This window comes from Somniosus microcephalus, chromosome 12 (assembly GCF_052327205.1).
Source record: "Somniosus microcephalus isolate GS21.2 chromosome 12, FLI_Smic_1.0, whole genome shotgun sequence".
Lineage (NCBI taxonomy): Eukaryota > Metazoa > Chordata > Chondrichthyes > Squaliformes > Somniosidae > Somniosus > Somniosus microcephalus.
In genome coordinates, this window is record NC_140998.1 from 223,118,677 (window position 1) to 223,146,285 (window position 27,609).

General features: G+C 55.1%; 1 protein-coding gene across 1 annotated transcript; it reads right to left on the reverse strand.

The window, feature by feature from the left end:
• On the reverse strand, nt 1–27,609 carry LOC147110179 (lipolysis-stimulated lipoprotein receptor-like; the record flags this gene model as incomplete). Its single annotated transcript, XM_086002486.1, is given in 7 exon segments — nt 1–251; nt 8,210–8,389; nt 11,982–12,128; nt 14,042–14,098; nt 25,308–25,371; nt 25,373–25,428; nt 27,237–27,609. Coding segments are annotated over 7 exon segments (1,128 nt in total), but the record flags the coding sequence as incomplete, so codon positions are not given.

Consider the following 27,609-nt stretch of genomic DNA (forward strand, 5'->3'; position numbering starts at 1 on the left):
CTAACTCTCACAACTCAGTGTGAACACTGACACCAACTCAGAGCTAAGTGTGAACACCGACACCAACTCAGAGCTAAGTGTGAACACCGACACTAACTCAGAGCTCAGTGTGAACACTGACACTAACTCAGAGCTAAGTGTGAACACTGACACTAACTCAGAGCTAAGTGTGAACACCGACACTAACTCACACTCACCGGAGTTTGCAGTGTCCTGTTCGTGGAGCAGAGGAACACGACTGTGGTTTCCAACTGGAAAATAAAGAGTTAAAAACAAGAGAAATCAGTCAGCATAAAACACAACAGCCAGCAACAGGCTTCAACAGTAACATCCGGCCTCGGCAACCGACATCCCAGGATCTGTCCCAGCCCCCAGTGCCAGGGCCCTGCCCCAGCCTCAGGACCAGGCCCTGTCCCCAACCACCTGCCCCAAGGCCCTGCCTCTGCCTCAGGACCAGGCCCTGTCCCCAGCCCCCAGGCCCTGCCTCTGGACCAGGCCCTGTCCCCAACCCCCTGCCCCAAGGCCCTGCCTCTGCCTCAGGACCAGGCTCTGCCCCCAGCCCCAGCCCCCTGCCTCTGCCTCAGGACCAGGCTCTGCCCCAGCCCCCTGCCTCCTGCCCCCAGCACCAGGCCCTGCCCAAGGGGTAAACCTCCCCCCGCCCCCCCCCTCCCAACCCATTCCGCCCCCATTCAAGTTGTCTACCTCTCACTACATCTCTGCCCAACTTCCAACACTTGCTCGGTTACAGTTAGCGACCCCTCCCCGTGCCCGGTTACAGTCCGTGACCCCTCCCCGTGCCTGGTTACAGTCCGTGACCCCTCCCGGTGCCCGGTTACAGTCTGTGACCCCTCCCAGTGCAGGGTTACAGTCCGTGACCCCTGTTGGTGCAGGGTTACAGTCCGTGACCCCTCCTGGTGCAGGGTTACAGTCCGTGACCCCTCCCGGTGAAGGGTTACAGTCCGTGAACCCTCCCGGTGCAGGGTTACAGTCCGTGACCCCTCCTGGTGCAGGGTTACAGTCCGTGACCCCTGTCGGTGCAGGGTTACAGTCCGTGACCCCTCCCGTTGCCCGGTTACAGTCCGTGACCCCTCCCGCTGCAGGGTTACAGTCCGTGACCCCTCCCGCTGCAGGGTTACAGTCCGTGACCCCTCCCGGTGCCCGGTTACAGTCCGTGACCCCTCCCGGTGCATGGTTACAGTCCGTGACCCCTCCCGGTGCCCGGTTACAGTCCGTGACCCCTCCCGGTGCAGGGTTACAGTCCGTGACCCTGTCGGTGCAGGGTTACAGTCCGTGACCCCTGTCGGTGCAGGGTTACAGTCCGTGATCCCTGTCGGTGCAGGGCTACAGTCCGTGACCCCTCCCGGTGCAGGGTTACAGTCCGTGACCCCTCCCGGTGCCCGGTTACAGTCCGTGACCCCTCCCGGTGCAGGGTTACAGTCCGTGACCCCTCCCGGTGAAGGGTTACAGCCCGTGACCCCTCCCGGTGCAGGTTTACAGCCCGTGACCCCTCCCGGTGCAGGGTTACAGTCCGTGACCACTGTTGGTGCAGGGTTACAGTCCGTGACCCCTCCCGGTGCAGGGTTCAAGTCCGTGACCCCTCCCGGTGCAGGGTTACAGTCCGTGACCCCTCCCGGTGCAGGGTTACAGTCCGTGACCCCTCCCGGTGAAGGGTTACAGTCCGTGACCCCTCCCGGTGAAGGGTTACAGTCCGTGACCCCTCCCGGTGCAGGGTTACAGTCCGTGACCCCTCCCGGTGAAGGGTTACAGTCCGTGACCCCTCCCGGTGAAGGGTTACAGTCCGTGACCCCTCCCGGTGCAGGGTTACAGTCCGTGACCCATCCCGGTGCCCGGTTACAGTCCGTGACCCCTCCTGGTGCAGGGTTACAGTCCGTGACCCGTCCCGGTGAAGGGTTACAGTCCGTGACCCCTCCCGGTGCCCGGTTACAGTCCGTGACCTCTCCCGGTGCAGGGTTACAGTCCGTGACCCCTCCCGGTGCAGGGTTACAGTCCGTGACCCCTCCCGGTGCCCGGTTACAGTCCGTGACCCCTCCCGGTGCATGGTTACAGTCCGTGACCCCTCCCGGTGCCCGGTTACAGTCCGTGACCCCTCCCGGTGCAGGGTTACAGTCCGTGACCCCTCCCGGTGCCCAGTTACAGTCCGTGACCCCTCCCGGTGCATGGTTACAGTCCGTGACCCCTCCCGCTGCAGGGTTACAGTCCGTGACCCCTGTCGGTGCAGGGTTACAGTCCGTGACCCCTGTCGGTGCAGGGTTACAGTCCGTGACCCCTGTCGGTGCAGGGTTACAGTCCGTGACCCCTCCCGGTGCAGGGTTACAGTCCGTGACCCCTCCCGGTGCCCGGTTACAGTCCGTGACCCCTACGGGGCAGGGTTACAGTCCGTGACCCCTCCCGGTGAAGGGTTACAGTTCGTGACCCATCCCGGTGCCCGGTTACAGTCCGTGACCCCTCCCGGTGCAGGGTTACAGCCCGTGACCCCTCCCGGTGCCCGGTTACAGTCCGTGACCCCTCCCGGTGCCCGGTTACAGTCCGTGGCCCCTCCCGGTGCCGGGTTACAGTCCGTGACCCCTCCCGGTGCAGGTTTACAGCCCGTGACCCCTCCCGGTGCCCGGTTACAGTCCGTGACCCCTCCCGGTGCAGGGTTACAGTCCGTGACCCCTGTTGGTGCAGGGTTACAGCCCGTGACCCCTCCCGGTGCCCGGTTACAGTCCGTGGCCCCTCCCGGTGCCCGGTTACAGTCCGTGGCCCCTCCCGGTGCCGGGTTACAGTCCGTGACCCCTGTCGGTGCAGGGTTACAGTCCGTGACCCCTCCCGGTGCCCGGTTACAGTCCGTGTCCCCTCCCGGTGCAGGGTTACAGTCCGTGACCCCTGTCGGTGCAGGGTTACAGTCCGTGACCCCTCCCGGTGCCCGGTTACAGTCCGTGGCCCCTCCCGGTGCCGGGTTACAGTCCGTGACCCCTGTCGGTGCAGGGTTACAGTCCGTGACCCCTCCCGGTGCAGGGTTACAGTCCGTGACCCCTCCCGGTGAAGGGTTACAGTCCGTGACCCCTCCCGGTGCAGGGTTACAGTCCGTGACCCCTCCCGGTGCAGGGTTACAGTCCGTGACCCCTCCCGGTGAAGGGTTACAGTCCGTGACCCCTCCCGGTGAAGGGTTACAGTCCGTGACCCCTCCCGGTGCAGGGTTACAGTCCGTGACCCATCCCGGTGCCCGGTTACAGTCCGTGACCCCTCCTGGTGCAGGGTTACAGTCCGTGACCCGTCCCGGTGAAGGGTTACAGTCCGTGACCCCTCCCGGTGCCCGGTTACAGTCCGTGACCTCTCCCGGTGCAGGGTTACAGTCCGTGACCCCTCCCGGTGCAGGGTTACAGTCCGTGACCCCTCCCGGTGCCCGGTTACAGTCCGTGACCCCTCCCGGTGCATGGTTACAGTCCGTGACCCCTCCCGGTGCCCGGTTACAGTCCGTGACCCCTCCCGGTGCAGGGTTACAGTCCGTGACCCCTCCCGGTGCCCGGTTACAGTCCGTGACCCCTCCCGGTGCATGGTTACAGTCCGTGACCCCTCCCGCTGCAGGGTTTCAGTCCGTGACCCCTGTCGGTGCAGGGTTACAGTCCGTGACCCCTGTCGGTGCAGGGTTACAGTCCGTGACCCCTGTCGGTGCAGGGTTACAGTCCGTGACCCCTCCCGGTGCAGGGTTACAGTCCGTGACCCCTCCCGGTGCCCGGTTACAGTCCGTGACCCCTACGGGGCAGGGTTACAGTCCGTGACCCCTCCCGGTGAAGGGTTACAGTTCGTGACCCCTCCCGGTGCCCGGTTACAGTCCGTGACCCCTCCCGGTGCAGGGTTACAGCCCGTGACCCCTCCCGGTGCCCGGTTACAGTCCGTGACCCCTCCCGGTGCCCGGTTACAGTCCGTGGCCCCTCCCGGTGCCGGGTTACAATCCGTGACCCCTCCCGGTGCAGGTTTACAGCCCGTGACCCCTCCCGGTGCCCGGTTACAGTCCGAGGCCCCTCCCGGTGCCGGGTTACAGTCCGTGACCCCTGTCGGTGCAGGGTTACAGTCCGTGACCCCTCCCGGTGCAGGGTTACAGTCCGTGACCCCTCCCGGTGAAGGGTTACAGTCCGTGACCCCTCCCGGTGCAGGGTTACAGTCCGTGACCCCTCCCGGTGCAGGGTTACAGTCCGTGACCCCTCCCGGTGAAGGGTTACAGTCCGTGACCCCTCCCGGTGAAGGGTTACAGTCCGTGACCCCTCCCGGTGAAGGGTTACAGTCCGTGACCCCTCCCGGTGCAGGGTTACAGTCCGTGACCCATCCCGGTGCCCGGTTACAGTCCGTGACCCCTCCTGGTGCAGGGTTACAGTCCGTGACCCGTCCCGGTGAAGGGTTACAGTCCGTGACCCCTCCCGGTGCCCGGTTACAGTCCGTGACCTCTCCCGGTGCAGGGTTACAGTCCGTGACCCCTCCCGGTGCAGGGTTACAGTCCGTGACCCCTCCCGGTGCCCGGTTACAGTCCGTGACCCCTCCCGGTGCATGGTTACAGTCCGTGACCCCTCCCGGTGCCCGGTTACAGTCCGTGACCCCTCCCGGTGCAGGGTTACAGTCCGTGACCCCTCCCGGTGCCCGGTTACAGTCCGTGACCCCTCCCGGTGCATGGCTACAGTCCGTGACCCCTCCCGCTGCAGGGTTTCAGTCCGTGACCCCTGTCGGTGCAGGGTTACAGTCCGTGACCCCTGTCGGTGCAGGGTTACAGTCCGTGACCCCTGTCGGTGCAGGGTTACAGTCCGTGACCCCTCCCGGTGCAGGGTTACAGTCCGTGACCCCTCCCGGTGCAGGGTTACAGTCCGTGACCCCTCCCGGTGCCCGGTTACAGTCCGTGACCCCTACGGGGCAGGGTTACAGTCCGTGACCCCTCCCGGTGAAGGGTTACAGTTCGTGACCCCTCCCGGTGCCCGGTTACAGTCCGTGACCCCTCCCGGTGCAGGGTTACAGCCCGTGACCCCTCCCGGTGCCCGGTTACAGTCCGTGACCCCTCCCGGTGCCCGGTTACAGTCCGTGGCCCCTCCCGGTGCCGGGTTACAATCCGTGACCCCTCCCGGTGCAGGTTTACAGCCCGTGACCCCTCCCGGTGCCCGGTTACAGTCCGTGACCCCTCCCGGTGCAGGGTTACAGTCCGTGACCCCTGTTGGTGCAGGGATACAGCCCGTGACCCCTCCCGGTGCCCGGTTACAGTCCGTGTCCCCTCCCGGTGCCCGGTTACAGTCCGTGACCCGTCCCGGTGAAGGGTTACAGTCCGTGACCCCTCCCGGTGCCCGGTTACAGTCCGTGACCCCTCCCGGTGCAGGGTTACAGTCCGTGACCCCTCCCGGTGCCCGGTTACAGTCCGTGACCCCTCCCGGTGCATGGTTACAGTCCGTGACCCCTCCCGCTGCAGGGTTACAGTCCGTGACCCCTGTCGGTGCAGGGTTACAGTCCGTGACCCCTGTCGGTGCAGGGTTTCAGTCCGTGACCACTCCCGGTGCAGGGTTACAGTCCGTGACCCCTCCCGGTGCAGGGTTACAGTCCGTGACCACTCCCGGTGCAGGGTTACAGTCCGTGAACCCTCCCGGTGCCCGGTTACAGTCCATGACCCCTCTCCGTGCCCAGTTACAGTCCGTGACCCCTCCTGGTGCCCGGTTCAAGTCTGTGACCCCTCCCGGTGCAGGGTTACAGTCCGTGACCTCTCCCGGTGCAGGGCTACAGTCCGTGACCCCCTCCCGGTGAAGGGTTACAGTCCGTGACCCCACCCGGTGCCCGGTTACAGTCCGTGAACCCTCCCAGTGCAGGGTTACAGTCCAGGACCCCTCTCCGTGCCCAGTTACAGTCCGTGACCTCTCCTGGTGCCCGGTTCAAGTCCGTGACCCCTCCCGGTGCAGGGTTACAGTCCATGACCCCTCCTGGTGCCCGGTTACAGTCCGTGCCCCCTCTCCATGCCCTCGGCCTCGGTCAGTCAGGCTCTCTTTAAGCTTCAGCTGCACAGTCTGGGTCGGTCTGGCAGGGAGTGTTTTTTCCACAGTGTGGTTATATTTACCAGACAGCACTCTCCGGATCGAGTTACAGCTCAAACCCGCCTATCCTTTCACCAACAGGAGAAGGATAGGCGGGTTTCAGAGTGGCCGCTGGTGAGCACTGAGACCCCGGTTAATATCAGCCCAGTTACTGCTGGCTGGAATCTCTCAGGAGCTTTTATATCGAACCTTTCCCCTGAGAACAGGGCAGTTATTAACAAACCAGCAATCACTGGAAGATCGAGTTAAAACCTGCTCACACCCACAGAACTCACTGACTAATCGCAGGCGTGATGTTAATCTGATGCCCACACTAACTCCCCACACCAACTGCCAGTGAGCTGGCTGATTACAGGCTGCAGGTACACAAACTCTGAACCGCCGCAGGCACACCCTTCAGTCTGGTGGTACAGAGGGGTACCAGTCCTGGCCCTGGGACAGACATGTCCCACAGCCAGGTTAGAGCACAGCCGTGGCCCTGATCGAGGGGAACTGGTTCCTGCGGCTGCTCTGTAGATCAGCGAACGGCTGATATAGGAAGGACAAGGGGCACGTAGAGGTAATAACCGCCGGTACTGAGGGTAACAGATGAGCTATCCAGCCTAGTCCCACTTTCCAGCTCTTGGTCCAGAGCCCTGTAGGTTCCGGCACTTCAAGTACATATCCAAGTACTTATTAAATGTGATGAGGCTGTCAGCTGTGGCTCAGTGGGCAGCACCCTCGCCTCTGAGCCCAGAAGGTTGTGGGTTCAAGTCCCACTCCAGGGACTTGAGCACATAAATCTAGGCTGACACTCCCAGTGCAGTACTGAGGGAGCGCCGCACTGTCGGAGGGGCAGTACTGAGGGAGCGCCGCACTGTCGGAGGGGCAGTACTGAGGGAGCGCCGCACTGTCGGAGGGGCAGTACTGAGGGAGCGCCACACTGTCGGAGGGGCAGTACTGAGGGAGCGCCACACTGTCTGAGGGGCAGTACTGAGGGAGCGCCGCACTGTCGGAGGGGCAGTACTGAGGGAGCGCCACACTGTCTGAGGGGCAGTACTGAGGGAGCGCCGCACTGTCGGAGGGGCAGTACTGAGGGAGCGCTGCACTGTCAGAGGGGCAGTACTGAGGGAGCGCCGCACTGTCAGAGGGGCAGTACTGAGGGAGCGCCGCACTGTCAGAGGGGCAGTACTGAGGGAGCGCCGCACTGTCAGAGGGGCAGTACTGAGGGAGCGCCGCACTTTCGGAGGGGCAGTACTGAGGGAGCGCCGCACTGTCGGAGGGGCAGTCCCGCACTGTCGGAGGGGCAGTACTGAGGGAGCGCCGCACTGTCGGAGGGGCAGTACTGAGGGAGCGCCGCACTGTCGGAGGGTCAGTACTGAGGGAGAGCCGCACTGTCGGAGGGTCAGTACTGAGGGAGAGCCGCACTGTCGGAGTTGCCGTCTTTCAGATGAGACATTAAACCGAGGCCCTGTCTGCCCCCTCAGATGGACATAAAAGATCCCGCGGCCACTATTGGAAGAAGAGCAGGGGGAGTTCTCCCCGGTGTCCTGGGGCCAATATTTATCCCTCAACCAACATCACTAAAACAGATGATCTGGGCCATTTTCACAGTGCTGTTTGTGGGAGCTTGCTGTGTGTAAATTGGCTGCCGTGTTTCCTACATTACAACAGTGACCACACTTCAAAAACAGTACTTCCTTCATTGGCTGTAAAGCGCTTTGAGACGTCTGGACGTCGTGAAGGAAAAGGCGCTATATAAATGCAAGTCTTTCTGTTTTTTCTTTCTACCACCCTTTCAGGCAGCGAGTTCCAGACCCCCACCTCCCTCTGGGAGATAAACGTTCTCCTCAACCTTCGACCAATGACTTTCAATCTCTGCTCCCTCTGACCTCTCTGCTAAGGTCGGGCCCCTCATAATTTTATACACCTCAATTAAATCTCCCCTCAGCCTTCTCTGTTCCAAAGAAAACAACTCCAGTCTATCCAGTCTTTCCTCATAGCTGAAATTCCCCAGTCCTGGCCACACCCTCGTAAAGCTCCTCCATATCGAGTGTAATAAACCACCGCCCCACCCCCACAGAGAACCAAGGTTTTCCTGAGCTCTGAAGCAGCGGATCCCAAACCGGATCCCGGGCTCTGTTCACAGGCTGAGATTCCATTCCCATTACCTGAACTCGCTCCGTCGTAATCGGATCCGTATCCTCCGTTGAACTGCGTCATCGGGACCATGACCGGAAGAGGGGGCTGCATCTTCAGCTGACTGGGGTGGGAGTAGGCGCTGGCCGCGTAGGAGCTGGGGGCGTAGATGCTGGGAACTCCCGCCGTGGCCGCTTTCCCTGCGTGGTAAACTGGGAGAGAAACAGCAGGTTAAAACACTCGCAGTGGGCGCCCGGACATTAGCAGTCCGCACCCCCCCCACCCCTCGGGAAATTATTCTGGAAACACAGTGAAGGAGCGTAAATCAACGCGATATAAAGAGATGGAGGATTTGCAATTACCTGTATATAGGAACGTAGGAACAGGAGGCCCATTCAGCCCCTCGAGCCTGTTACACAGGAACAGGAGGAGGCCCATTCAGCCCCTCGAGCCTGTTACACAGGAAGAGGAGGAGACCCATTCAGCCCCTCGAGCCTGTTACACAGGAACAGGCCCATTCAGCCCCTCGAGCCTGTTACACAGGAACAGGAGGAGGCCCATTCAGCCCCTCGAGCCTGTTACACAGGAACAGGAGGAGGCCCATTCAGCCCCTCGAGCCTGTTACACAGGAACAGGAGGAGGCCCATTCAGCCCCTCGAGCCTGTTACACAGGAACAGGAGGAGGCCCATTCAGCCCCTCGAGCCTGTTACACAGGAACAGGAGGAGGCCCATTCAGTCCCTCGAGCCTGTTACACAGGAAGAGGAGGAGACCCATTCAGCCCCTCGAGCCTGTTACACAGGAACAGGCCCATTCAGCCCCTCGAGCCTGTTACACAGGAACATAGAAGATAGGAGCAGGAGTAGGCCATTCGGCCCCTCAAGCCTGCTCCGCCATTCAATGAGATCATGGCTGATCATCCAAATTCAGTACCCCGTACCTGACTTCTCCCCATATCCCTTTAGTCTTAAGAAATATATCCAACTCCTTCTTGAATATATTTAATGAGTTGGCCTCAACTGCCTTCTGTGGTAGAGAATTCCATCGGTTCACCACTCTCTGGGTGAAGAAATTCCTCCTCATCTCTGTCCTAAATGGCTTACCCCTTATCCTTAGACTGTGACCCCTGGTTCTGAACTCCCCCGCCATCGGGAACATCCTTCCTGCATCTAGTCTGTCTAGTCCTGTTAGAATTTTATAAGTTTCAATGAGATCCCCTCTCATTGTTCTAAACTCCAGCGAGTATAAGCCCAATCGACCCAATCTCTCCTCATACGTCATTCCTGCCATCCCAGGTATCAGTCTGTTTAATCTTCGCTGCACTCCCGCCATGGCAAGAACATCCTTCCTCAGATAAGGCGACCAAAACTGCACACAATACTCAAGGCATGGTCTCACCAAGGCCCTGTACAACTGCGCAAGACATCCTTGTTCCTGTACTCGAACCCTCTCGCTACGAAGGCCAACATACCATTTGCCTTCTTAAGCGCCTGCTACACCTGCATGCTTACCTTCAGCGACTGGTGCACAAGGACACCCAGGTCTCGTTGCACTTCCCCTTCTCCCAATCTATTGCCGTTCAGATAATAATCTGCCTTCCTGTTTTTGCCACCAAAGTGGATAACCTCGCATTTATCCACATTATACTGCATCTGCCATGCTTCTGCCCAATCACCCAATCTGTCCAAATCATACTGGAGTTTCTCGGCATCCGCCTCACAGCACACACGCCCACCCAGCTTTGTGTCGTCTGCAAACTTGGAGATATTACATCTAGTTCCCTCGTCTAGATCATTAATATATATTGTGAATAGCTGGGGTCCTAGGACCGATCCCTGCGGTACCCCACTAGTCACTGCCCGCCACTCGGAAAAAGAGCCGTTTATTCCAACTCTTTGCTTCCTGTCTGCCAACCAGTTCTCTATCCAAGTCAGTATCTTGCCCCCAATCCCATGTGCCTTAACTTGACATGCTAATCTCTTATGCGGGACCTTATCGAAAGCCTTCTGAAAGTCCAAATACCCCACATCCACTGGTTCTCCCTTATCTATTCTACCAGTTACATCCTCAAAAAATTCCAGTAGATTAGTCAAGCACGATTTACCTTTTGTAAATCCATGTTGACTTTGTCCGATCCTGTCACTGTTTTCCCAGTGCTCTTCTATTACATCTTTTATAATGGACTCTAGCATTTTCCCCACTACTGATGTCAGGCTTACCGGTCTATAATTCCCCGTTTTCTCTCTACCACCTGTAACAGGAGGCCATTCAGCCCCTCGAGCCTGTTACACAGGAACAGGAGGAGGCCCATTCAGCCCCTCGAGCCTGTTACACAGGAGCAGGATTAGGCCCATTCAGCCCTCGAGTCTGTTACACAGGAACAGGATTAGGCCCATTCAGCCCTCGAGTCTGTTACACAGGAACAGGAGGAGGCCCATTCAGCCCCTCGAGCCTGTTACACAGGAGCAGGATTAGGCCCATTCAGCCCTCGAGTCTGTTACACAGGAACAGGAGGAGGCCCATTCAGCCCCTCGAGTCTGTTACACAGGAACAGGAGGAGGCCCATTCAGCCCCTCGAGTCTGTTACACAGGAACAGGAGGAGGCCCATTCAGCCCCTCGAGCCTGTTACACAGGAACAGGAGGAGGCCCATTCAGCCCCTCGAGTCTGTTACACAGGAACAGGAGGAGGCCCATTCAGCCCCTCGAGCCTGTTACACAGGAACAGGAGGAGGCCCATTCAGCCCCTCGAGCCTGTTACACAGGAACAGGAGGAGGCCCATTCAGCCCCCTCAATCCTGCTCCACCATTCAATGAGATCGCGGTTCATCTGTACCTTAACTTCATTTACCCGCCTTGATTCTGTAACCCTGAATACCCTTACCCAACAGAAATCTATCAATCTCAGTCTTGAAATTTTCACTTGACCCCCAGCCTCAACAGCCTTTTGGGGGAGAGAGTTCTTCACACAAAGGGGACTGGAAATCTGGAACTCTCTCCCCAGCTTTGCCTTTAATTTTCGCCAAAGTGCTCTGCCTATAATCCACATTGGCTAATAGAGCGGTCTGATAGTAAGAGAGAGAGACCGAAGGAGGTCAGAGGTTATAGAGCGGTCAGATAGAGAGAGACCGGCGGAGGTCAGAGATTATAGAGCGGTCAGATAGAGAGAGACCGGCGGAGGTCAGAGGTTATAGAGCAGTCAGATAGACAGAGACCGGTGGAGGTCAGAGGTTATAGAGCAGTCAGATAGACAGAGACCGGTGGAGGTCAGAGGTTATAGAGTGGTCAGATAGAGAGAGACCGGCAGAGGTCAGAGTTTATAGAGCGGTCAGATAGACAGAGACCGATGGAGGTCAGAGATTATAGAGCGGTCAGATAGACAGAGACCGGCGGAGGTCAGAGGTTATAGAGCGGTCAGATAGAGAGAGACCGGTGGAGGTCAGAGATTGTAGAGCGGTCAGATAGACAGAGACCGGTGGAGGTCAGAGGTTATAGAGCGGTCAGATAGAGAGAGACCGGTGGAGGTCAGAGGTTATAGATCGGTCTGATAGACAGAGACCGGCGGAGGTCAGAGGTTATAGAGCGGTCAGATAGACAGAGACCGGTGGAGGTCAGAGGTTATAGAGCAGTCAGATAGACAGAGACCAGCGGAGGTCAGAGATTATAGAGCGGTCAGATAGACAGAGACCAGAGACCGGCGAAGATCAGTGGTTATAGAGCGGTCAGAGAGAGAGAGACCGGCGGAGGTCAGAGGTTATAGAGCGGTCAGAGAGAGAGAGACTGGCGGAGGTCAGAGGTTATACTCACGTGCCCACGGACAGCAGCATTTCTCTGGGCAGCAGGGACATCGCAGGTAACAGCAGCAGGTGTGAGGACAGCACTGGCACCAGCAAATGCCGATCAGTATGAACAGCACCAAGGCACCCAGCACCACCAGGACCACAAAGAGCCAATCTAGGGGCAGAGAGCACAGTGGGCAAGGTCACCAACCAGATAGCATATTCAGCGTGACACACTGCCCCTCACTACAGAAAGCCACCACTGTAATCCCGGTCAGTCCCCTCACTCGAAAGGTCAGACGAGGACCCGGCTAATGTTACTCACCCGTCAACAGCCCCAATAACATGCAGGGGGCAGTCGGCTGGAGGTCAGAGTCCAGCCTGTGAGTGAGCAGAGCATCGTCAGGGCTGCTGGCAGTGGAGTTAGTGAGTCCCAAACCGTGACCCCGGGGAGTGGCTGGAAAACTCTCTGACCCCGCAGTGCGAGGCCGCGACCCCCTGACCCCGCAGTGCGAGCCCGCGACCCCCTGAGCCCGCAGAGCGAGCCCGCGACCCCCTGAGCCCGCAGAGCCAGCCCGCGACCCCCTGAGCCCGCAGAGCCAGCCCGCGACCCCCTGGCCCCGCAGAGCCAGCCCGCGACCCCCTGGCCCCGCAGAGCCAGCCCGCGACCCCCTGGCCCCGCAGAGCCAGCCCGCGACCCCCTGGCCCCGCAGAGCCAGCCCGCGACCCCCTGGCCCCGCAGAGCCAGCCCGCGACCCCCTGGCCCCGCAGAGCCAGCCCGCGACCCCCTGGCCCCGCAGAGCCAGCCCGCGACCCCCTGGCCCCGCAGAGCCAGCCCGCGACCCCCTGGCCCCGCAGAGCCAGCCCGCGACCCCCTGGCCCCGCAGAGCCAGCCCGCGACCCCCTGGCCCCGCAGAGCCAGCCCGCGACCCCCTGGCCCCGCAGAGCCAGCTCGCGACCCTCTGGCCCCGCAGAGCCAGCCCGCGACCCTCTGGCCCCGCAGAGCCAGCCCGCGACCCTCTGGCCCCGCAGAGCCAGCCCGCGACCCTCTGGCCCCGCAGAGCCAGCCCGCGACCCTCTGGCCCCGCAGAGCCAGCCCGCGACCCTCTGGCCCCGCAGAGCCAGCCCGCGACCCTCTGGCCCCGCAGAGCCAGCCCGCGACCCTCTGGCCCCGCAGAGCCAGCCCGCGACCCTCTGGCCCCGCAGAGCCAGCCCGCGACCCCGCAGTGTGAGGCCGCAACCCTCTGACCCCTGCAGAGCAAGGCCGTGACTCTTTGACCCCCACAGCGCGAGGCCATGACCCTCTGACCCCGTAGAGTGATCCTCTAACCCCCGCAGAGCAAGGCCATGACCCTCTGACCCTGCGGCGCGAGGCCATGACCCTCTAACCCCCGCAGAGCGAGGCCATGACCCTCTGACCCCGCAGAGCGAGCCCCTGACCCCGCAGCGCGAGGCCATGACCCTCTGACCCCCGCAGAGCGAGGCCATGACCCTCTGACCCCGCAGAGCGAGCCCCTGACCCCGCAGCGCGAGGCCATGACCCTCTGACCCTGCAGCGCGAGGCCATGACCCTCTAACCCCCGCAGAGCGCAGCCATGACCCTCTAACCCCCGCAGAGCGTGACCACATCTCCTCGGCACAGCTTTCACTGAATTAGACACAGAGGATCCTAAACCCAGTGTCAGGCATTTATACATCGCTGTGATCGGATTCCATTCCAAACTCCATCTAGTCTCACCAAAATACTATTAAATAGATGCAGAATACACACCAAATGTACATTACACACTGCATGCAGGCTACATTATCAAACGTGCGAGAGTCATTGCACGCAACATGTCACAGACACAGTCTCTACACACATTAGCATACAAAATATACCCATCATTTTTAGCCATTCTTTGCGTACCATGTTATATACGTACAGAATATATCCACACCGTACATTATATATCTACAGAATACACCACGCCATTGGTGTAATGGATGTTCCCCTCTCCTACCCACACCAATGCTGTGCAGTCATCAACTCATCGTTACCCCATTAAGGGCCTAGTTCTACTCGCACAGCCGAGTCGAGGTCAGTACCTTGCATGCTCCCTATCTGTACACCTGGCAAAAGTTCAGCTGTCCCTCCTGTTCTACCTGGAGAACAAAAGAGAGAGGACAACTGAATTACTGATCGGAAACTGGCCCAACACAGTTAACCAAACACTGGGTCTTGCGCATCCCCCCGATTTCCATCGCTCCACCATTGGCGGCCGTGCCTTCAGCAGCCTGGGCCCCGAGCTCTGGAATTCCCTCCCTAAACCTCTCCGCCTCCCGAACTCCTTTAAGACGCTCCTTAAAACTGACCTCTTTGACCGAGCTTGTGGTCGCCTGTCCTAATATCTCCGTATGTGGCTCAGGGGCGAATTTTGTTTGATAATCGCTCCTGTGAAGGGCCCTGGGACGTTTTACTACATTAGAGGCGCCATATGCTTTGTGCATTGAGTGCTGTTGGAGTTTTGCTAAGTGGGAGAAAAATCATTTAAGTGTATTTTGTGAATTTTAGTGTGTTAAGAAGTCAATTATTTGAAGTAAGTTTAATTTTTTAAGGGTTTTTTAAACTCTTGGGCAGTTTAAACCGGAAGTAGAATCTGGGTATAAAAGGGGAGGGGCTAGTGCAGTGCACGGAGTGCTTTGTGCATTGAGTGCAGCTGGAGTTTTGCTAAGTGGGAGAAAAATCATTTAAGTGTATTTTGTGAATTTTAGTGTGTTAAGAAGTCAATTATTTGAAGTAAGTTTAATTTTTTAAGGGTTTTTTAAACTCTTGGGCAGTTTAAACCGGAAGTAGAATCTGGGTATAAAAGGGGAGGGGCTAGTGCAGTGCACGGAGTGCTTTGTGCATTGAGTGCAGCTGGAGTTTTGCTAAGTGGGAGAAAAATCATTTAAGTGTATTTTGTGAATTTTAGTGTGTTAAGAAGTCAATTATTTGAAGTAAGTTTAATTTTTTAAGGGTTTTTTAAACTCTTGGGCAGTTTAAACCGGAAGTAGAATCTGGGTATAAAAGGGGAGGGGCTAGTGCAGTGCACGGAGTGCTTTGTGCATTGAGTGCAGCTGGAGTTTTGCTAAGTGGGAGAAAAATCATTTAAGTGTATTTTGTGAATTTTAGTGTGTTAAGAAGTCAATTATTTGAAGTAAGTTTAATTTTTTAAGGGTTTTTTAAACTCTTGGGCAGTTTAAACCGGAAGTAGAATCTGGGTATAAAAGGGGAGGGGCTAGTGCAGTGCACGGAGTGCTTTGTGCATTGAGTGCAGCTGGAGTTTTGCTAAGTGGGAGAAAAATCATTTAAGTGTATTTTGTGAATTTTAGTGTGTTAAGAAGTCAATTATTTGAAGTAAGTTTAATTTTTTAAGGGTTTTTTAAACTCTTGGGCAGTTTAAACCGGAAGTAGAATCTGGGTATAAAAGGGGAGGGGCTAGTGCAGTGCACGGAGTGCTTTGTGCATTGAGTGCAGCTGGAGTTTTGCTAAGTGGGAGAAAAATCATTTAAGTGTATTTTGTGAATTTTAGTGTGTTAAGAAGTCAATTATTTGAAGTAAGTTTAATTTTTTAAGGGTTTTTTAAACTCTTGGGCAGTTTAAACCGGAAGTAGAATCTGGGTATAAAAGGGGAGGGGCTAGTGCAGTGCACGGAGTGCTTTGTGCATTGAGTGCAGCTGGAGTTTTGCTAAGTGGGAGAAAAATCATTTAAGTGTATTTTGTGAATTTTAGTGTGTTAAGAAGTCAATTATTTGAAGTAAGTTTAATTTTTTAAGGGTTTTTTAAACTCTTGGGCAGTTTAAACCGGAAGTAGAATCTGGGTATAAAAGGGGAGGGGCTAGTGCAGTGCACGGAGTGCTTTGTGCATTGAGTGCAGCTGGAGTTTTGCTAAGTGGGAGAAAAATCATTTAAGTGTATTTTGTGAATTTTAGTGTGTTAAGAAGTCAATTATTTGAAGTAAGTTTAATTTTTTAAGGGTTTTTTAAACTCTTGGGCAGTTTAAACCGGAAGTAGAATCTGGGTATAAAAGGGGAGGGGCTAGTGCAGTGCACGGAGTGCTTTGTGCATTGAGTGCAGCTGGAGTTTTGCTAAGTGGGAGAAAAATCATTTAAGTGTATTTTGTGAATTTTAGTGTGTTAAGAAGTCAATTATTTGAAGTAAGTTTAATTTTTTAAGGGTTTTTTAAACTCTTGGGCAGTTTAAACCGGAAGTAGAATCTGGGTATAAAAGGGGAGGGGCTAGTGCAGTGCACGGAGTGCTTTGTGCATTGAGTGCAGCTGGAGTTTTGCTAAGTGGGAGAGTTCGGATAAGTGGGAGGTGAGGGTGTGTTTTTTGCTCTGTTTTGTTCCCCACTCCCAGGCTTAGACAGCACTGCGGAGGCAAAGCAGCGAGACGAGTCAACCAAACAGGCTCCACAGACAGTATTCAAGGAGCAGGTTGGTGATCAGCTGGTTGGTTGGTTTTCTTCCTTCTCTTCTCTTTCATACCTTTAAGTTGGTAAGTCCTATTGAATAGAGGCTCAAGGTGATTACATCTGCGACAAGTGTTTGCTGCTAGAGGAACTCAAGTTCCATGTTATGGAGCTTGAGACCGAGCTTCAGACACTGCGACACATCAGGGAGGGGGAGAAGTTCCTGGACTCTATGTTTCAGAAGATGGTCACACCTATGAAGTTAATTACTGCAGATGTAGTCCGTGGTCAGGGACAGGACGGTGTGACTACGAGTGAGGAAGGTACAGGGATCCAGGATGTAGTGTTGAAGGAGACGCAGCCCTTGCTCTTGTCCAGCAGGATCGAGGTTCTTACTCCCTGTGAGGGCGGGAGCGGGGACTGCAGGGAGGATGAGCAACCTGGCCACAGCACCGTGGTACAGGGGGCCATTCAAGTGGAGGGAGTAAAAAGAAATGTTGTAGTGGTAGGGGATAGTATCATTAGGGGGATAGATAGGGTTCTCTGCAGTCAAGAGCGGGAGTCCCGAAGGCTGTGTGGCCTGCCTGGTGCCAGGGTTAAGGACATCTCTTCTGGGCTGGAAAGAAACTTGCAGTGGGAGGGGGAGGATCCAGTTGTCGTGGTCCATGTTGGTACAAACGACGTAGATAGGACAAGGAAGACGGTTCTGTTAAAGGAGTATGAGCAGCTAGGGGTCAAATTAAAAAACAGAACCTCAAGGGTAATAATCTCTGGGTTATTACCTGAGCCACGAGCGAATTTGGCTAGGATAAATAAAATTAAAGAGTTAAATGCGTGGCTCAAAGACTGGTGTGGGAGAAATGGGTTTTGCTTCTTGGGACACTGGCACCAGTACTGGGACAGGAGGGAGCTGTTCTGTTGGGACGGACTCCACTTGGCCAGTGCTGGGACTAGAGTCCTGGCGAATCATATAACTAGGGCTGTAGAGAGGGCTTTAAACTAATTAGTGGGGGGGAGGTTTCTAGAGAGCAAATAATAGAAATGACAACAGAGAAGGTCATAGACCTAGGTAGCAGTGGGGGAATTAAAAAACAGAATGTGTCAGGAAGGGACAGAAGGTATGGAGTAAAAAGTAAAGTAATAAAAAGGGAAAAAACAGGAACTAAGTGTTACAAAACATATTTGAAAGTTCTTTATCTGAATGCACGTAGCATTCGTAACAAAATGAATGAGTTAACGGCACAAATAATGACATATGGGTATGATCTTGTGGCCATTACAGAAACATGGCTGCAGGGTGACCATGACTGGGAATTAAACATACCAGGTTATTTAACAATCAGGAAGGACAGGCAGGAAGGGAGAGGAGGTGGGGTGGCTATGTTAATAAAGGAAGGAATCACTATAATACAGAGAAATGATATTGGGTCAAAGGGGCAGGATAGTGAAACAGTTTGGGTGGAGGTAAGGAATAATAAGGGGAAAAAAACACTAGTGGGTGTAGTCTATAGGCCTCCGAACAGTTGCAACTCTGTTGGACGGAGTATTAATCAGGAAATAGTTGAGGCTTGTAATAAGGGAACAGCTATAATTATGGGGGATTTTAATTATCATATTAACTGGACAAATCAAATTGGGCAGAGCAGCCTTGAGGAAGAGTTCATTGAGTGTATTAGGGATGGGTTTCTTGAGCAGTATGTAACTGAACCGACCAGGGGGCAAGCAACCTTAGATCTGGTCCTGTGTAATGAGACGGGATTAATTAAAAATGTCCTAGTAAAGGATCCCCTTGGAATGAGTGACCATAACATGGTTGAATTCCATATTCAATTAGAGGGTGAGAAGGTTGGATCTCAAACAAGCGTGCTGAGCTTGAATAAAGGAGACTATGAAGGTATGAGAGCGGAATTAATTAGAGTGGACTGGGAAAATAGGTTAAAGGGTAAGACGGTACATGACCAGTGGTGTACATTTAAGGAGTTATTTTACAACTTCCAAAAAAAATATATTCCACTGAGGAAAAAAGGGTGTAAAAGAAAAGATAGCCATCCGTGGCTAAGTAAAGTAATTAAGGATAGTATCCGACTAAAAACAAGGGCATATAAGGTAGCCAAATCTAGTGGGAGGATGGAAGATTGGGAAGTCTTTAAAAGACAGCAAAAAATAACAAAAAGATTGATTAAGAAAGGGAAGATAGATTATGAAAGTAAATTAGCAAAAAATATAAAAACAGACAGTAAAAGTTTCTATAGTTATATAAAAAGAAAAAGGGTGGCTAAAGTAAATGTTGGTCCCTTAGAGGATGAGACCGGGAAATTAATGGTGGGAAACATGGAGATGGCAAAAACACTGAACAATTATTTTGTATCAGTCTTTACAGTAGAGGACACTAAGAATATCCCAACACTGGACAAACAGGGGGCTCTAGGGGGGGAGGAACTAAATACAATTAAAATCACTAAGGAAGTGGTACTTGGTAAAATAATGGGACTCAAGGCGGATAAATCCCCTGGACCTGATGGCTTGCATCCTAGGGTCTTGAGGGAAGTAGCGGTAGGGATTGTGGATGCATTGGTAATAATTTTCCAAAACTCACTGGACTCAGCAAAGGTCCCGGCAGACTGGAAAACTGCTAATGTAACACCCTTATTTAAAAAGGGCAGTAGGCAGAAGGCTGGAAACTATAGACCTGTTAGCCTAACATCTGTGGTTGGTAAAATGTTAGAGTCCATTATTAAGGAGACAGTAACGGGACATTTGGATAAACATAATTTAACAGGGCAAACTCAGCATGGTTTCATGAAGGGGAAGTCATGTTTAACAAATTTGCTGGAGTTTTTTGAGGAAGTAACATACAGGGTGGATAAAGGGGAACCAGTGGACGTAGTGTATTTAGACTTCCAAAAGGCATTTGACAAGGTGCCACACAAAAGATTATTGCTCAAGATAAAAAATCACGGGATTGGGGGTAATATTCTGGCGTGGGTGGAGGATTGGCTCTCTAACAGAAAGCAGGGAGTTGGGATAAATGGTTCGTTCTCAGATTGGCAACCAGTAACTAGTGGTGTTCCACAGGGGTCAGTGCTGGGTCCCCAACTCTTTACAATCTATATTAATGATTTGGAGGAGGGGACCGAGTGTAACATATCAAAGTTTGCAGATGATATTAAGATGGGAGGGAAAGTAGTGAGTGAGGAGGACATAAAAAACCTGCAAAGGGACATAGACAGGCTAAGTAAGTGGGCAGAGATTTGGCAGATGGAATACAATGCTGGAAAGTGTGAGGTTATGCACTTTGGCAGGAAAAATCATAGAGCAAGTTATTATCTTAATGGCAAGAAACTGGAAAGTACTGTAGTACAAAGGGATCTGGGGGTCCTGGTGCACGAAACTCAAAAGGTTAGTATGCAGGTGCAGCAAGTGATTAAGAAGGCCAATGGAATGTTGGCTTTTATTGCTAGGGGGATAGAATATAAAAACAGGGAGGTATTGCTGCAGTTGTACAAGGTATTGGTGAGACCGCACCTGGAATACTGCATACAGTTTTGGTGTCCATACTTAAGAAAAGACATACTTGCTCTCGAGTCAGTACAAAGAAGGTTCACTCGGTTAATCCCGGGGATGAGGGGGTGGTCATATGAGGAGAGGTTGAGTAGATTGGGACTCTACTCATTGGAGTTCAGAAGAATGAGAGGCGATCTTATTGAAACATATAAGATTGTGAAGGGGCTTGATCGGGTGGATGCGGTGAGGATGTTCCCAATGATGGGTGAAACTAGAACTAGGGGGCATAATCTTAGAATAAGGGGCTGCTCTTTCAAAACTGAGATGAGGAGAAACTTCTTCACTCAGAGGGTGGTAGGTTTGTGGAATTTGCTGCCCCAGAAAGCTGTGGAAGCTACATCATTAAATAAATTTAAAACAGAAATAGATAGTTTCCTAGAAGTAAAGGGAATTAAGGGTTACGGGGAGCGGGCAGGAAATTGGACATGAGTCTGGGTTCGGAATGGTCATGGCCCTGTGGGTAGTGGAGTGGGCCCAGGGGCCGTGTAGCCTGGTTCTGCTCCTACTGTGTTCTAATTCTGTTAGATTTCAGGAGATGGTTTTATTCCTGTTCCTGGCTGGGGTGGAGATCGCCTTTACAGAAGGTAAGTACTGCAGAAAATATAGGGACAGAGTGATCTCCTGGAAGAATTTCGATCGCCTAGATGGGTCGGAGAGGAATTTCCCAGATTTTTTTCTCCCAAATTGGCCATTGGGTCTTTATCTGGTTTTTCGCCTCTCCCGGGAGATCACATGGGTTCGGGTGGATGCAGAGTGATAGAAGATTTGAGGTTAGGATCAGATCAGCCATGATCTTATTGAATGGTGGAGCAGGCTCGAGGGGCCGATTGGCCTACTCCTGCTCCTATTTCTTATGTTCTTATATAAATACAAGGTTGTTGTTGCCCGACTAAATTTTCCTTTTGCCCAAGAGCCCCTTCCAGATGGCAGCAACCCCATCGAAAGGCAGAGGACTGAGTGTATCCGTGTTACACCCTCCCCTCCCCTCCTAGACAGGCAGGCATCACAACCCACAGGGCAGGTGTGTCTGTGACGGGGCATCTCTGCAGCAAGTAGGTTGTTTGCACAAGTGGTTTGTCCCTCTTCACACACATACACACACACACACACCCGTCCCCCGATCACACACCCTCACACACCCGTCCCCCTTCACACACACCCTCACACACCCGCCCCCTTCACACACACCCTCACACACCCGCCCCCTTCACACACACCCTCACACACCCGTCCCCCCTTCACACACACCCTCACACACCCGTCCCCCTTCACACACACCCTCACACACCCGCCCCCTTCACACACACCCTCACACACCCGCCCCCTTCACACACACCCTCACACACCCGTCCCCCCTTCACACACACCCTCACACACCCGTCCCCCGATCACACACCCTCACACACCCGTCCCCCTTCACACACACCCTCACACACCCGTCCCCCTTCACACAAACCCTCACACACCCGTCCCCCTTCACACACACCCTCACACACCCGCCCCCTTCACACACACCCTCACACACCCGTCCCCCCTTCACACACACCCTCACACACCCGTCCCCCTTCACACACACCCTCACACACCCGCCCCCTTCACACACACCCTCACACACCCGTCCCCCGATCACACACCCTCACACACCCGTCCCCCTTCACACACACCCTCACACACCCGTCCCCCTTCACACACACCCTCACACACCCATCCCCCCTTCACACACACCCTCACACACCCGCCCCCTTCACACACACCCTCACACACCCGTCCCCCGATCACACACCCTCACACACCCGTCCCCCTTCACACACACCCTCACACACCCGTCCCCCTTCACACACACCCTCACACACCCGTCCCCCTTCACACACACCCTCACACACCCGTCCCCCTTCACACACCCTCGCACACCCGTCCCCCTTCACACACACCCTCACACACCCGTCCCCCTGCACACACACCCTCACACACCCATCCCCCCTTCACACACACCCTCACACACCCGTCCCCCTTCACACACACCCTCACACACCCGTCCCCCTTCACACACACCCTCACACACCCGTCCCCCTTCACACACACCCTCGCACACCCGTCCCCCTTCACACACACCCTCACACACCCGTCCCCCTTCACACACACCCTCACACACCCGTCCCCCTTCACACAAACCCTCGCACACCCGTCCCCCTGCACACACACCCTCACATACCCGTCCTCCTTCACACACACCCTCACACACCCGTCCCCCTTCACACACACCCTCACACACCCGTCCCCCTTCACACACCCACACACCCGTCCCCCTTCACACACACCCTCGCACACCCGTCCCCCCTTCACACACACCCTCACACACCCATCCCCCTTCACACACACCCTCACACACCCGTCCCCCCTTCACACACACCCTCACACACCCATCCCCCCTTCACACACCCGTCCCCCTTCACACACCCTCACACACCCGTCCCCCTTCACACACACCCTCACACCCGCCCCCTTCACACACACCCGTCCCCCTTCACACACACCCTCACACACCCGTCCCCCTTCACACAAACCCTCGCACACCCGTCCCCCTGCACACACACCCTCACATACCCGTCCTCCTTCACACACACCCTCACACACCCGTCCCCCTTCACACACCCACACACCCGTCCCCCTTCACACACACCCTCGCACACCCGTCCCCCCTTCACACACACCCTCACACACCCATCCCCCTTCACACACACCCTCACACACCCGTCCCCCCTTCACACACACCCTCACACACCCATCCCCCCTTCACACACCCGTCCCCCTTCACACACCCTCACACACCCGTCCCCCTTCACACACACCTTCACACACCCATCCCCCCTTCACACACACCCTCACACACCCGTCCCCCTTCACACACACCCTCACACACCCGTCCCCCTTCACACACACCCTCACACACCCGTCCCCCCTTCACACACACCCTCACACACCCGTCCCCCTTCACACACACCCTCACACACCCGTCCCCCCTTCACACACACCCTCACACACCCGTCCCCCTTCACACACCCTCACACACCCGTCCCCCTTCACACACACCTTCACACACCCGTCCCCCCTTCACACACACCTTCACACACCCATCCCCCCTTCACACACACCCTCACACACCCGTCCCCCTTCACACACACCCTCACACACCCGTCCCCCTTCACACACACCCTCACACACCCGTCCCTTCACACACACCCTCACACACCCGTCCCCCTTCACACACACCCTCACACACCCGTCCCCCTTCACACACACCCTCACACACCCGTCCCCCTTCACACACACCCTCACACACCCGTCCCCCTTCACACACACCCTCACACACCCGTCCCCCCTTCACACACACCCTCACACCCGCCCCCTTCACACACACCCGTCCCCCTTCACACACACCCTCACACCCGCCCCTTCACACACACCCTCACACACCCGTCCCTTCACACACACCCTCGCACACCCGTCCCTTCACACACACCCTCGCACACCCGTCCCCCTTCACACACCCATCCCCCTTCACACACCCTCGCACACCCATCCCCCTTCACACACCCTCACACACCCATCCCCCTTCACACACACCCTCACACACCCGTCCCTTCACACACACCCTCACACACCCGTCCCTTCACACACACCCTCGCACACCCGTCCCTTCACACACACCCTCGCACACCCGTCCCCCTTCACACACCCATCCCCCTTCACACACCCTCGCACACCCATCCCCCTTCACACACCCTCACACACCCATCCCCCTTCACACACACCCTCACACACCCGTCCCCCTTCACACACACCCTCACACACCCGTCCCCCTTCACACACACCCTCACACACCCGTCCCCCTTCACACACACCCTCACACACCCATCCCCCTTCACACACACCCTCACACACCCGTCCCCCTTCACACACACCCTCACACACCCGTCCCCCCTTCACACACACCCTCACACACCCGTCCCCCCTTCACACACACCCTCACACACCCGTCCCCCTTCACACACACCCTCACACACCCGTCCCCCTTCACACACACCCTCACACACCCGTCCTCCTTCACACACACCCTCACACACCCATCCCCCGATCACACCCTCACACACCCGTCCCCCTTCACACACACCCTCACACACCCGTCCCCCTTCACACAAACCCTCACACACCCGTCCCCCTTCACATACACGCCCCCTCCATATACACACAAACCCTCAATCGGTGATCGGTCACCAATAGGATTCAACGCGTGGAACCCGTACCCCAGTGAGAGTCAGTGTGTGTGGAACCCGTACCCCAGTGAGAGTCAGTGTGTGTGGAACCCGTACCCCAGTGAGAGTCAGTGTGTGTGGAACCCGTACCCCAGTGAGAGTCAGTGTGTGTGGAACCCGTACCCCAGTGAGAGTCAGTGTGTGTGGAACCCATACCCCAGTGAGAGTCAGTGTGTGTGGAACCTGTACCCCAGTGAGTCCGTTTTTTTGAACCCGTACCCCAGTGAGAGTCAGTGTGTGTGGGACCCGTACCCCAGTGAGAGTCAGTGTGTGTGGAACCCGTACCCCCAGTGAGAGTCAGTGTGTGTGGAACCCGTACCCCAGTGAGAGTGAATGTGTGTGGAACCCGTACCCCAGTGAGGGTCAGTGTGTGTGGAAACCCGTACCCCAGTGAGAGTCAGTGTGTGTGGGACCTGTACCCCAGTGAGAGTCAGTGTGTGTGGAACCCGTACCCCAGTGAGAGTCAGTGTGTGTGGAACCCGTACCCCAGTGAGAGTCAGTGTGTGTGGACCCGTACCTCAGTGAGGGTCAGTGTGTGTGGAACCCGTACCCCAGTGAGAGTCAGTGTGTGTGGAACCCGTACCCCAGTGAGAGTCAGTGTGTGTGGAACCCGTACCCCAGTGAGAGTCAGTGTGTGTGGAACCCGTACCCCAGTGAGAGTCAGTGTGTGTGGAACCCGTACCCCAGTGAGAGTCAGTGTGTGTGGAGCCCGTACCCCAGTGAGAGTCAGTGTGTGTGGGACCCGTACCCCAGTGAGTGTCAGTGTGTGTGGAGCCCGTACCCCAGTGAGAGTCAGTGTGTGTGGAACCCGTACCCCAGTGAGAGTCAGTGTGTGTGGAACCCGTACCCCAGTGAGAGTCAGTGCCTTCAGGAAAGGAAAGAGTTTTAAACGATTTTTGTTTTTCAGTGGTGCTGCCAAATCAATGCCAGTGGACCAGAAATCATGAATAACGTCATCAATGAGATGCAAAACGGTACCAGCGCGATGTCCAATCACTGGCGTGTCCTGCCCTTGCTAGATTCTTATTTGCTGATGCCACTTACCCAGGACGAGCAGTTCCACGTATCCCTCATTGTTCCCCGACAGGTCCTGGAATGCAGTGACAGTGCCAGTAATACACACCGCTGTCTCCCCAAGCTGTCTGCGCAATACTGAGGTCAGCGTCTGAACGAGACAGAAGTGTTCATTAAACAAGTCAGGAAACGCACCCCTCACTGCCTCTTTCTACACTCCCAGCTACACTCAGTCATCACTGCAATTCACCATTACAGCCGGGCTACAGTGTAGACAGGACCCAAACCTGGGCATGGCAAACTGGCCGGCTCTGGGTTAGTGAAAGACTGCTCCCCGACACAGAGACTGGTAACATAACATTGTGCACTGGGGTTAAGAGTGAGCGGTGCACAAGATCTCTCCCTGTGTAACGCACATTAGTGAGCAGTGCACAAGATCTCTCCCTGTGTAACACACGTTAGTGAGCAGTGCACAAGATCTCTCCCTGTGTAACACACGTTAGTGAGCAGTGCACGAGATCTCTGTGTTACACACGTTAATGAGCGGTGCACAAGATCTCTCCCTGTGTAACACACGTTAATGAGCGGTGCACAAGATCTCTCCCTGTGTTACACACGTTAGTGGGTAGTGCACGAGATCTCTCTGTGTTACACACGTTAATGAGCAGTGCACAAGAGATCTCTGTGTTACACACGTTAGTGAAAGGTGCACGAGAGATCTGTGTTACACACGTTAGTGAGCAATGCACGAGATCTCTGTGTTACACGTTAGTGAGCAGTGCATGAGATCTCCCTCTGCATTACACATGTTAGTGCGCTGTGCACGAGATCTCTCTCTGTGTTACACACGTTAGTGAGCAGTGCACAAGATCTCTCCCTGTGTAACACACGTTAGTGAGCAGTGCACAAGATCTCTCCCTGTGTTACACACGTTAGTGGGTAGTGCACGAGATCTCTCTGTTACACACATTAATGAGTGGTGCACAAGAGATCTCTGTGTTACACACGTTAGTGAGCGGTGCACGAGAGATCTGTGTTACACACGTTAGTGAGCAATGCACAAGATCTCTCTGTGTTACACACGTTAGTGAGCAGTGCACGAGATCTCTCTCTGCATTACACGTTAGTGAGTGGTGCACGAGATCTCTCTCTGCATTACACGTTAGTGCGCGGTGCACGAGGTCTCTCTCTGTGTTACACACGTTAGTGAGTGGTGCACGAGGTCTCTCTCTGTGTTACACACGTTAGTGAGTGGTGCACGAGATCTCTCTCTGCATTACACGTTAGTGCGCGGTGCACGAGGTCTCTCTCTGTGTTACACACGTTAGTGAGTGGTGCACGAGATCTCTCTCCGTGTTACACACGTTAGTGAGTGGTGCACGAGGTCTCTCTCTGTGTTACACACGTTAGTGAGTGGTGCACGAGATCTCTCTCTGTTACACACAAGTCTGAGGATATCAGGTTTTAATTTGCTCCAAGCCAATGCCTGTTTCTAAACAGCGAAATGTTGAGAAATGTTGTGGTAACAGTGAGCAGGAACAGGAGAGAATCTGTCCCTGCTTCAGAAATCACCCCGTTTCTCACCCAATCCCAGATCCCTAATCCCTCGCTCCCAATCAGCTTAAGATTCAATATTAAATAAGCACTGGCAGCAATCTTGTATTTACAGGTGATTATCCTGCGATAAAAGCTGGATTGATGTCTGTATTCCATATTAGTGAATGAAACCGTGCCGTGTATTCGTGCGTTCTGCTTATTTTGGGAGGAGGGACATCATCAGCCGTCTGTCACCGGCTGTTTCTCTCGGGATTTTAAGTCCATTTGAAGTAATTTACCCAACTGTTTACACAGTGAAGGTTTGTGGATCAGGTTCGGACACAGACGCTGAACCTTCAGTCAAGCCCACAGGTGCCCACCCTCCTGCACAGTGCGATTGGCCGCCGTTACCGCGCTGCTTACCGTTCACTATGGTTATCTTGCGCCCCTGGTAATAGTTGTCCAGTGTCACTGCTTTTCCCTGTTTGGAAGCCACAATCCGTACAGTGCGAGACGTGTCGGGACAGTTGACGTACGGATTGTAGTTGGGATCTGCCTGCTGCAGTTGGTCGTTCACCTGATTGGTCGTACTGCTGGGACTGAACGCGTCCAATATCCGGTCTCGACAGAAGGACTTGTATTTCCAAACGATGGTGGGGGGCTGTGTGGCAGACGTGTCAAACTGACACTTCAGGACAACCGGCTGGAAGAGGATGGCCACCTGCCAGGGATCCGGGATCGTCACCTGAATCGCTGCAGATAAACCTAGGGAGCAGACACACAATGGGTTCACTGA